The sequence below is a fragment of the Condylura cristata genome, unplaced genomic scaffold, assembly GCF_000260355.1.
Source record: "Condylura cristata isolate star-nosed mole 26May11 unplaced genomic scaffold, ConCri1.0 scaffold00020, whole genome shotgun sequence".
NCBI lineage: Eukaryota > Metazoa > Chordata > Mammalia > Eulipotyphla > Talpidae > Condylura > Condylura cristata.
Genome location: NW_004567121.1, coordinates 1,762,136 through 1,773,871, shown reverse-complemented (window position 1 = coordinate 1,773,871; position 11,736 = coordinate 1,762,136). Strand labels below are relative to the sequence as shown.

At 41.2% G+C, this 11,736-nt stretch overlaps 2 protein-coding genes across 3 annotated transcripts in view; both read left to right on the top strand.

Annotated features, from left to right (window-relative positions):
* The window catches only part of ACOXL (acyl-CoA oxidase-like), a 269,242-nt gene extending 268,159 nt beyond the window's left edge, over nucleotides 1-1,083 (top strand). The window contains exon 19 of the mRNA XM_012727649.1: nucleotides 1,011-1,083. Within this exon, the coding sequence (XP_012583103.1) occupies nucleotides 1,011-1,055 (45 nt within the window). The 3' untranslated portion in view covers nucleotides 1,056-1,083. The remainder of the gene's footprint in view (nucleotides 1-1,010) is intronic.
* The window catches only part of BCL2L11 (BCL2-like 11 (apoptosis facilitator)), a 35,906-nt gene continuing 25,189 nt past the window's right edge, over nucleotides 1,020-11,736 (top strand). Inside the window, exons 1-2 of one of the 2 annotated variants that reach the window (XM_004686113.2) lie at nucleotides 1,020-1,147; nucleotides 1,316-1,405. In XM_004686113.2, coding sequence (XP_004686170.1) covers nucleotides 1,024-1,147; nucleotides 1,316-1,405 — 214 coding nt within the window. In that variant the 5' untranslated portion in view covers nucleotides 1,020-1,023. Of the gene's footprint in view, nucleotides 1,406-11,736 lie in introns of both variants that reach the window. The other variant, XM_004686112.2, reaches the window with a different exon arrangement.

The window sequence follows — 11,736 nt, the reverse complement described above, 5'->3', positions numbered from 1 at the left end:
GGACGCTGGAGGCGAGTCCCAGGCTTTGTCTCCCACGCTGCCTTCGTGGTGACGCTCGGGGGGCGCCGGGTCGGCGAAGGGAGCGGGCCGGGCGCCGCGGGGCCCGGGCCCGGACGCGACGCTTGGAAGGAAAGGGACGGACGTAAGTTTCGGCCCGGTGGCTCTCGAAGGGGAGGGTCTGCGGGGCGAAGGATCCGCGCGTGCCGCTGTTCCCTCGCGTGCGGAGTTACTTTTGGACTTTGCGAGGAGCGCCGGGGAAGAGTTTCGGGAACCTCCTCCCCCTACCCCATTTGGCGGTGTGCATCTAGTCGTGCGGGTGTACCTCTGAGAAGTTCTGTCCACTTGGGTGCCGCGTGCCGCCCCCGCGGGAGGAGGTGCGGGAAGGAGCCGCGGGCGAGAGCTCCAGAGCGGCGCGGAGCCGCGCTCAGAGTTACAAACTCTATTGTGACGCACTTACTACGACTGACGGCCCTTGCCAAACCTTCCCCAGACTTGCTGCCCTCAGCACTTTCGGCAGAACAATGGGGCTGGAGCAGGGAACGCGGCCAGCCGCCTGCAATCGCTGCCTGTGCGCCCGCTCCTGCGCTCCAGCGCTGTATCTGATCCGGGGAAATCAGAGCCCGCTGGGAGTTTCTGACTTATTCAAGTCGGCCCGGAGCAAAGAGCACTTGCGAACAGAATTCAGGCAAGCTGCTTCTCCAGAAACTTGTGTGTGTGTGTTAGAGCCCTCGTTCCACAAGTGATTGACATTGTTACTGTGTTTTGTTTGGTGGCAGGAAGTTTAGTTCCCTTTCATTCCCCCCCACCCTCCAAGATACCTTTGTTGTTTTAGGTGTATTTTTTTTTATTATTATTTGAAGATTGTCGCAGAAGTTTAAGGGAAAAAAAGGGCTTCACGTGCTTGGGATTCACGCTAAGAATTTTCAAGGAGTAGGTGAAAGTTTCCTAATTTCGTTATGCCGCGTCATTATTTTGCTTTAGGTAATTTTAGTTTTTTATTTTATTTGCAGAAAAAAAGACCAAATGGCAAAGCAACCTTCCGATGTAAGTTGTGAGTGTGACAGAGAAGGTGGACAATTGCAGCCTGCCGAGAGGCCTCCTCAGCTCAGGCCTGGGGCCCCTACCTCTCTACAGACAGAGCCCCAAGGTAATCTCGAAGTCGAAGGGGACCGCTGCCCCCAAGGCAGCCCTCAGGGCCCGCTGGCCCCACCGGCCAGCCCTGGCCCATTTGCTACCAGATCCCCGCTTTTCATCTTTGTGAGAAGATCCTCCCTGCTGTCTCGATCCTCCAGTGGGTATTTCTCTTTTGACACAGACAGGAGCCCGGCACCCATGAGTTGTGACAAATCAACACAAACCCCAAGTCCTCCTTGCCAGGCCTTCAACCATTATCTCAGTGCAATGGGTAAGCAATACCTGGGTAAGAGGCAGTGAACCTTTGGGTGTTTGAATTGCTGTTTAAGGCCTGTGGTAACATGTAAAGCCTTTAACTTTTAGTATCCTTTAACTGATTTCATCCCTACTTTGATGGCAATGTGGAGGATATGTCAAATAAAACATTACCCTTTTCTTTACTATTACTGAGTGTGCTAGTGAGGAACTGGAGTCCAAGCAGTAGCCTCTTAGGCAGTACAGCGCAGCTCCCTGCTGCCTTTGTTAACATACATGACTGTGTGAGTCATTCCAGCCACCAAGATTTACTTACTAATGACATTCCACATGGTCACTTGTAGCAAAGAGCTTAATAACATAGCCAGAGGTGTGAAGAAGAAGATGGAACAAGTTAATGATTTTCAAAAACAGCATAATAAAGTGGAGTCGTTAAATGTCAGCGATATCAACTTAGAACCATGAAAGTGGTTTGTTTTCTACTCAGATTCCTCTTTGGGCTTGCTTTGTTTGCTCAGAGGGTTTGGACAGAGTACTAATGGGATTAGATTGTGGGTTTTTCTTTCAGGGATTAAAAACAGTTAAGGGTTTGAATCAGGAGTACACACATAAATGCCCAGAAAAAGCTGGTAGTCCCATCAGTGAGGGAATGTCCTGGTGGGGATTATTACAAATTGGGGAACATTTGCTCCTTCTCCATTACTTGTGGCTGTGAGGGAGTATGACCTAAGAGTAGTAATTTTTCTAATATTGCAAGGTAGTCCGAAAGTACTGATTTCTATGCCCAAACATCTGCCATTTAAACATTAGCAACTAATTTGAAAGCACTCTGCAAACCACAGTATTTGATTTCACCCTTGAGCATTCAACTTGAACATGTGACTTGAGTATATGCAGTTACGACAGCCATGGTTCAAGTCACTGTTCCCCATTCGTGCAACTCCAACTTGGTATCTTAATCAGGAATCACCAGAATCTCAGTTACCATTGGTCTAGATTAATCCTTCTTTCCTCTGTTAATAAGTTATAAATAAATGACAACATAATCAATTAAGAAATCCAGTATAGAGTGTTGTAATTTTTATCATACCTTGCCATAACTGCTGCAATACATATGTGACAGATTTTGCATTTGTAGGTCTGTACTTCCCAGCCCTCAGTGTTACAGAGTAAACCCTATAGATGTATCCTCATGTTACAGAGTTAGGAACACTTCAGAGGCTTCGGTGTAGCTGGGAACCACAGGCAGAAATGGCAAAAACTCCAGTAGCTCTTGTTACCTGCACATCTGCTAAATGCCCAGAAATACTCCCCTCTAGGGAAGGACCTTTGAGTATTAGTGTCACTCACTCCTGCTTTAGTTACTGCTCCTTACTATTCCTCCCAGATGCATTTCTACCTTAGAAATGCTTCTTGCTTGCATGTGTTTCTCTGCCCTTGAAATGCTCCTGAGTGAATGAGCCTGCAGTGTTACTAAGTGAATTATGGGCTTTATGATGTGTATATTTTAAGACCTGTGTGCTTGAAGAATCCTTTGGAAGCTGGCACAGTTTTTCACTGCAGATCTGTGGATGAATTTCTCCAGGTGGTGGCTTAATGCACAAAAATAGTTCTTCCTTACTGTTAACTAGCAATAGTAAGTGAATTAGTGTTTTGTTTTGTTTTTTAATGTAGGCGTGAATTTATTTATTCATTTTTTTTGGTGACATGGCTATTTAGTAAGCTAATTACAAGGTAATCATTACTTGAGGTGACAGATGTAGAGCTTTAGAGATCACAATCAAGTTATTAAGCAGTTACTGTTATACCTATAAAGTAATGGATCTTGAGGTAACATCTTTGAGTATTAATTACATTCAGTAGTTTGTTGTGATCACTTAATACATAGAACTAAAAAAAAAAATGAGTTCTAAGGAACTTGAAGTTAATGTACTAAGATAAGTTTTCAGTATTAAGTTCTTGCGAGCTTTGTTTGGGGAGGGAATGAGTTGGGATGGGAGGAAGAGAACTTAGCCAGATAGGGTTTATTAAGTCGAAGCATAAAATTTACAACCTTTCTACTCCATAACGTTTTGTCCTGGCCATTCTCATAATGTTAACTTGGTGCCTGGAGACCACTGAAATATGCTGAGTTGATAAATTTTGCTTCTCTTCTCTTTTTGGCCGTGTTTAGTATTCCTTATCCAACAGTATCCATTAAGATCTTCAATGAAGCTTTTGATAATTTATTGCAAAATACATTTTTCACAAAGAAGTCTTTATGATTGGCTTCAGCCAGTGCAACACAAATGTGAGGTTATGAAGAGGTTCTCCTTAGCCAGAGGCTCCTTCATCCACAAAATAATTTTCTGCTCAGCAACTTGGAATTGAGAACAGTGTATCTTGCTTGTTTGTTCCTGCCTCTTTGTTCTTATAAGAAGTCACTTTTTTGCTGGGATGTACAGCACTTAGATGTTTGTAGTAGAATCATCTTCAGTTTTGCCTGAATGTCCTTGATTTTTTTGAAGATATGTCCAAAGAATATTGTGTTTGACTGTGAGAGTTATTTCACTTCTGCCACATTCTAATCTCCTACTGTGGGAGGATTAACTTGACTAATGTTGCTTAGTGAGTATCTGATGGTTTTAATCAAGATCATTGACAGGAGGGCTTACTTTGCTAAATGCCTCTTCTGGGTGAGTGTGTTTTTAATACACATCATGTACAAAGTTCTGTACATACTTGTACTTGAAATTGCAGTCAGTGTGATCGGAAATGAGAGTTGGAAAAGGTCAAGGGTGTGATTGTGTTTACTTGAATCTAGCTAGAAAGTGTCACGCAGGGGTGGTGAGAGGCCTGACTCAGCGCTCGCCGGGTGGGGAGGCTGCATGCTAGGACTGCGCACTTTAAATGGGATGAGGCTAAATTAAGATGCACTGTCAGCATCCACACACACTGGAGTTTGAAGACTTAGTATCTAAAGTAATGTGAAAACACCTCCATTCATACTAATTGTGCACTGAAGCATTCTGAATATATTGAGTTGCATAAAAATCTGTCTTTAAGTACAAAGCTCATAACTCATCAAATTGACCATATCACCATTTCTAAGGATAGAGTTCAATAGTGCTAAGAATGTTCATATTATTGTGCAGCCATTTCCCACAACTTGTAAACCAAACTCATTAAACTATTCCCACCACCCCTCCATCACATCCCCACCTCCTGGCAACCTCCCTTCTCCTGTCTCTGATATTGACTGTTGTTCTAGGTGTTTCATATATAGGGGGTCATTCAGTATTTGTGTTTTTGTGAATGACTTCTATAGCATGACATCTATGAGGTTCCTCTGTGCTGGAACATCAGAATGTCCTTTGTAAGGCTAAATGATAATCCACTGTATTTTCTTTATTCATTTGTTAATGAATCTTGTTTTTCCCCCCTATCCCTTGGCTGTTGTAAATAATGTTGCTGTGAATATGGGTGTGCAAATGTCCCTTCAAGATTCTGCTTTGAATTCATCGGGATATATCCCCAGAAACGAGACTGCTGGGTCATAGGGGAGTTATGTATTCATTTGCCGGGGGCCCCCCAACTTCTCCAAGGAACTAATACCATTATACCTTCTTACCAACAGTACACAAGGGTTCCAGTATCTCAATTTCCTCTTTAACACTTTTTTTTCCGTTCTTGATAGTAGCCATTGTGGTGGATGTGAGGTAATATCTCGTCGTAGTTTTGACTTGTATTTCCTTGACCGTGACTGATTTGTGATGCTTACCATCTTTTCATATCCTTATTGGCCATTAAATAAAATGTTTTTTTATATTAATTTTACCTGTTTTTTTTTTTTTTTTCCCGAAGTGTAGCTAATAAAAGTGTCAAATGAGTTCTGTTTCTGGCATTCTGTTTTAACTGGACAGGCTGGCCTTGCAGATGGAGGGCCTTGGACCTCGCAGTGATGTTTTGGCAAGCCAGGCCTCATCTTCCAGCCAGGGCTTGTCATTCCCATAGAGCTTACTCCTCTGCTTGCTCTTGTTGACTTAGGAGAAGGAAGGTAATTAAACTAATCTTGTAAGCATCTCAAACATTAAATGAGTTAGGAAATAGCTATATTCTCCAGGCAAATAGGAGTATTAGCTTTGTTTTACCTATTTAGACTCCCTGGCACATTTAGGCTTTGAAAAAGTGGCAGGTGGAATGGTTTGGTTCCTCAGAATCCTCAAGGCTGCCTTAGAGCTGAGGGCAGAGTGGAGTCTCCTTTGCTCAACATCCGGTTTTCATCTTTTAAATTGCAAGGTCACTTCTTCAGGCACCATAAGTAAACAAGTACACCTTGTAGGTCTTGAAAAAAAAATTCTTTACTGGTTATAAACAAAACTTAGTAATTGAGCTGTCTAGACAAATTAAAATTTTTTTTTTGAAAACTAATTGTGGCATAATTATGGCTTCAGAGAGTGTAAGGCAAAGAAGTCCTCGAAGCCCCCTCTCTAGTTTCTCACACTGGCAGCACCTGGCATCGAAATGTAATAGCACAACCAGCAAATAGCATTACACACCTCAGTTGCCATGTGCAAATTTCGCCAATACGACTTGGCACTCTGGGTTGTGTGTGTGGGTCACAGTGTATTTATTCCTGTATGTGACCACCAGTGGAAATACAGGACAGCTCCATCCCAGGAATTCCCTTGCTACCTTTTTATAGCCACAGCCTCAGCCCTCTCGCTCACTAACCCCTGACAACCACTAATCTCTTCCGCATCTCTGCCTCTGTCCTTTTATGTACACTTACACACATAGGACCTTGCTATGTGGAACCTCGTGAAACTGGCTTTTGCACGAATCATGATTCCCTTGAGAGCCATCCAAGATAACCGTATCCTTACTTGGTTGAACAGTACCTCACGGTGTGGCTGTGTTGTAGTTTAACTATTCACTTGTTGAAGGATGTAGGTTGTTTGCAGGTTCCGCTGGGGACCTGGCACCACTGGCACTCAGGGAGAGTTTACCAGCCCACATATTGTCCCCTGGGTCCATTTTCCAGTAGCTGTCAGTGGGCAGTCATGGGCAAATGCCCTCTGGTAGATTCTCCCTATTCAACATAGCATTGAAGCTCAAGCCAGTGCAACAGACCAAGAATAAGGCTACTGGCCACTGTGACTTCAGCAGGGCAACAGATTGCTGCTTTGAAAAGTTCTGTGTGGGTTTCTGTGTGAACATGAATTTTCATTTCTCTGGGATAGATGCCCAGGCGTGCAATTGTTGGGTTATATGATAGTTTGTTTTTTAAGAAACTGCCAGTTTGCCCTAGCGGCTGGACCATTTTATATTCCCATTAGCAGTGTAGGAAAGATCCAGTTTCTCCAGGTCTTAGCCAACATTTGGTGGCTATTATCACTATTTTTTTGTTTAGCCATTCTGCTACATGCGCAGTGATACCTCGTTTTAATTTGCATTCCCCCGTGACTAATGAGGTAGAATATCTTTGTGCTTTTCTGTTCGTCTCAATGAAATGACTGTTTTTTGTTCACTGTTTAATCAGATTATTGATTTTACTCTCTCGAGTTTTTAAGAACTTTCATATACTGAAGATTCAAGGCCTTTGTCAGAAAGGTGATTTGTAAGTATTGGCTTCCAGTCTGTAGCTTCTCTTTCTATCTTCTTCATAGAGGTTTTTTGTCTTAATAAAGCTCAGTATATTTATTACATTTTCCATTTATAGATCCTGCTGTTGGCATTAAGTCTAATAATTCTTTACCTGCCCTAGGTCCTAAGGATTTTCTCCCAAAAGTTTTATGATTTTCCTAAAAGTTTTATAATTTTACATTTTGACCTAGATTCATGTTAATTTGTGCATAAGATAGGAGTTTCGGATGAGTGTTTATCTTTTTGCCTGTGGATGCCTGATTGTTCGAACACCATTTGTTGACAAGGCACCTTTATAAAAACTCAGTTGGCCTGTGTGTGTGTGTTTCTGTTTCTGGGTTCTTTGTTGTGCTCTATTGAGCTGTGTGTCTGTTCCTCTGCCAGTGCCACACAGCTTCTATTATTGTGGTTGTAGAAGTCGTAATAACAGGCTTATATAATATATAGAAGCCAAATGGTATTGTATTATTATATCCTAGTAGAAGCCAAATGATTCTTCAGGCTTTATTCTTTTTTTCAAATTGTTTTAGTCTAGTCAGGTCCTGTGCCTTTTCATAGAGATTTTATAATGTCGGACAATCATATAGTGTGGAAATAGGGACACTTTTATTTCTTCCTTTCTGATCTGTGTTTCTTTTCTTATTCTTGGTCTGTTGCACTGGCTAGAGCTTCAATGCTGTGTTGAATAAGAATGATAGAAGTAGCCATCCTTGCCTTTTACCTAAAGTTAAGGGAAAGTTTTGTTTTTAAACCAATGCATATATTAACTAGATATTTTGTACATGTTCCTTTCAAAGATGAAGAAGTTTCTTTTTAATAATTGCTGAGACTTTTTTAAATCACAAATGGAAAGGACATGAGATTTTATAAAATGTTTATCTACACTTAATTGATACATGTGATTTTACTTATGTTAGCATATTGATGCATGGCACTTTACATTGATTGGTTTTTATTGTTAATCTACTTTGCATGCCTGGGGTAAATTCTACTTCATCAGGATGATAGTCCATACATTGCTGGACTGAATTTGCTGATATGTTGTTGAGGATATTAATGCCTACTATTATGAGACATATCATAGGATGTTTTCTTTGAAGGCCATTTGGTTTTGAAATCAGGACCTGGTAGTGAGTTGGGAAGTATTCTTCCTCCATTTTCTGAAAGAGTTTGTATAAAATTGGTATTAATTCTTTGTAGATATTTGGTAGAATTCTGTAAAAAAGCTATCTGGGTCTGGAGATATCTTTTTTGGTTGCTTTTAAATTACAAACTGAAAAAAAAATCAGTGTTTGTAGAACTATTCAGTATTTCTGTTTCATATTGTTGGAGTTACCAGAGTATAAAGTGTATTATTTCTTTCTTTCTTTTTTTTTTTTTAAGATTTATTGTGCATACAGAACTGGGGTACAGACCAGAGACACAGGGCAGTGAGAGGATTCACCAGAGATGGGGGGAGCAGAATAGGCTGACTGACGAAGTACATTGCTGAGGGGAGCAGCGGACTGGTCAGGAGAGGTCTGCTGGGCCATGTGTTCACCTCCAGGGCGGGGATTGAACTCATGCTGAAGTGGCTTTAGCTTCTTACTGCTGTGCTTTAACCCGCTGTGCCACCAGAGAGGGCCTAATTTTTATTTCTTTAATCAACTTTTTCATATATTTTCCTCTAATGCTCACTTGTTTTACATTTTATTATTTCCTTCCTTGTTTTTGCAAGTTTTGAGGTAAGAGCGTAGAGTAGTGTTTTGAGCCCTTCCCCTTTGTTGCTCTAAGCATTTACTGCCATAAGTTTCCCTTTATCACTGCTTCAGCTCTCTCCCACATGGTTTGGTATACTGTGTTTTCATTATCATTGAGTTCTATGTGTCTTTCTCTTTATTTCCTTTGAGACTTACTCTTTGATCCTAGATTATTTACAAGTTTGCTTTTTCATTTCCCAGTGTGAGGGGATTTTCTTACTGTTCTTTTGTTTTCTTGTTTGATTCCATTGTAGTAGGAGAAGATACTCGATATCATTTCGCTTCTTTTCAATTTGTTGAGATCAATTTGTTGAGATTATTACTCAAAGATTTGGTCTATTTTTGGTCATGTCCCATGAGTAGTTGGGAAAAAAAACCCCACCAAAACCCTGTATTCTGCTACTGGATGAGGTGTTGGTTTTATATATACATGTGTCAGTTAGATCTCAGTGGTGCCATATGTTGCTCAGATCTTCTGTACCCTTGCCAATTTTCTTGTAGTTCTGTCAGTTGCTGATAGTGTGCTGTTGAAGTTCCCATCTTTAATGGTAGATTTGTCTGTTTCTCCTTTCAAATCTGTCAGAATTTGCTTCTTACATTGTGAGGCCATTGTTGTTTGGCATTTACCCATTGGCCGAAGTGTTATGTCTTCCTGTTATACTGGTCCTTTCCTTGTTGCCAGCTATGAGCTACCCCTGCTTCTTAGGTGCAGCTTTTTCCATCTTTTAACTTTCAGCTATCTAGATTGTATTGGAGTTTTCTTTTTGTATAAAACCTATCTTTTAGTATTGTTTTCATGTCTTCCACCAAATCTTTCTTTTAAATGTTGTATTTGCTATTTATATCGAAGGTAATTATTTATATTTATTAAGTCTTAAGGTATACAGCTAACAGTGGGTTATTTAAACGTTTTTCAGGGTTCCCTTGTGATTTATTATAGTGTTTTTAAATGTATTGTCTATACAGTATCATTACTCTGTAGATGTAACATACTTTACTGCTACTGATGGGTGATCTTGCGACTTCATCTGTGGTGTGGTCCCTTTTGGTCCCTTTACTTGCTGCTGTACTTTTCAAATTTCCTTGTTTCAGGTATTTCTACTCTATGTATTAACACCATGTCAGATGTTACAATTTTTGCTATCATCAAAAATAATTTTACAAATTAATGAGAAGTAGACTAGTTTATTTCCTTTTTCCCATTTCAGTATTTCTAAGTTCTAGCATTCTGTTCGTCATTTCCTTTCTGTTTAGAGGCCTTTTAGTCACTCTTTAACGACAGACCTAAGAACAGTGCACTTAGTTCCTTTTGTCTGAAATTGTCTTTATTCCCCCTTTGTTACAGGATATTTTCACTGATAATAGATTTTGCAGGTTCTGTTTCCTACCCTGCCTCCCCCTACCTCCAAGTGCTCAAGATCTGCCACTTCTCTCTGGCTTTCATGGTTTCAGATGAAAAATCAGCTGTTGTTTGAGAGGGTGTTTGCCTATAAATAATGTGTCATTTCTGTCTTGGCTGCTTTGAAGATTATTTCCTTGTCATTTAGTTTCTAGAAGTTTACCTGAAAGGGGAGAAATGGTGGAGGGCAAACTCACATGGCCTTGTTTTTACAGGGTAGGGGCTAAAATAAAGCTCTTTTCCTGTCTTCTCCCTATTTACATTCCAGCTATCCCTGCCTCTTAGCTCTCCTCTCCCTCATAGACAGTGGGTGGGTGTTCTCATTCTCCTTAGTGAGCTCTGGAGAGAAGGAATATATGAATTTGTTGCTGGATCCTCTGATGCTGCCCTGGAAGGGAAATTGAACATCATTTGGTTCTACCCCACAGGGTGACAGAAAATCAGGTGGCCATGCAATCCCTTCAACACTGCACTGGCTGGACAGGGTTTAGGATTAACTCCTGTATGTTTCTTCTGAGCAGGGGCTGGAAAATCAGATCCTGATTCAGCCTGCCCACACCACTTAACCATGGAATCAGACTACCTCCTCTTAGCCACACTGAAACTGCAGGGTATAGTGTTTTGGCTGGAATAGGGAAGGTGTCAGAAAGGTTTTCTTTTGTGAAGTCACCCTCACCTCGTCCACTGATTAGTGTCAGTAACCTTTCTCTGTGTGTCCCTATCAGAGGCCTCTGCAGTGCCCTGTCAGGGAAATGTGGAGATAGTGATGAAACCAGACTAACCACCCTATAACCCTCAAAACCTGGCGTTCCTAGGATTCGAGCCCCTTTGATTGCTTGTGTTGTATGTCCACTGTTTCTGTTATAAAAAGGACCTGAGAGATGGGGCTGGCCCATCATTGTGGGACTAGAAACCTGTGTTATCTTTTACCTAATTATTTATGAGTGGTAGTGATTCATTCTAAAAAGTACAAGAACTTCAGAGGTCAGTACTTTTATCCTCTATTTTTACTGTCTTTATGGAAGGCTGGACTTCTAACATTGGGGGAGATTTAGTAATAATCCTAGTTCCTTTTTTTTTTGATAAGTCCAGTATTTGTTGTTACACCCTTGTGTGGGGCCTCGAATGTGTCCATAAGTGTATACTGTGTTATTCTCAGACATGGTTCGTGAAGATATGTGGGTAGCTCAAGACATTGTATATGCTGCATGGCAAAAACTTCTTACTAAAGAAAATGAGTCCTGTAGTTTTATGTGACTCTAAGGCAGGGAAATAAACTGGACATTTGGTGATTTGTCTTATTTTACAGTTTAAGGTATTTTTGGTGTTAGATTTGACGATCTATTTCAAATTGCCAGCGATACTGCCTTAGTCCTAACCTACTTTAACACTTGAGCACTTGATCAGTACCTGAGGCTCCTTGCACCTTGGTATGTACGTGGTCACCCTACCCACGCTGGGACAGGACTCCCCAGGGACATTACCTCCCACTCCAGATTCAGATGTCTTCGATTCCTTCTTTTGTGGGGTCAGCCTCAGTCTCTGGACAAAACCTCCAACTTCTACCACCTTCGTTCTGGTCAT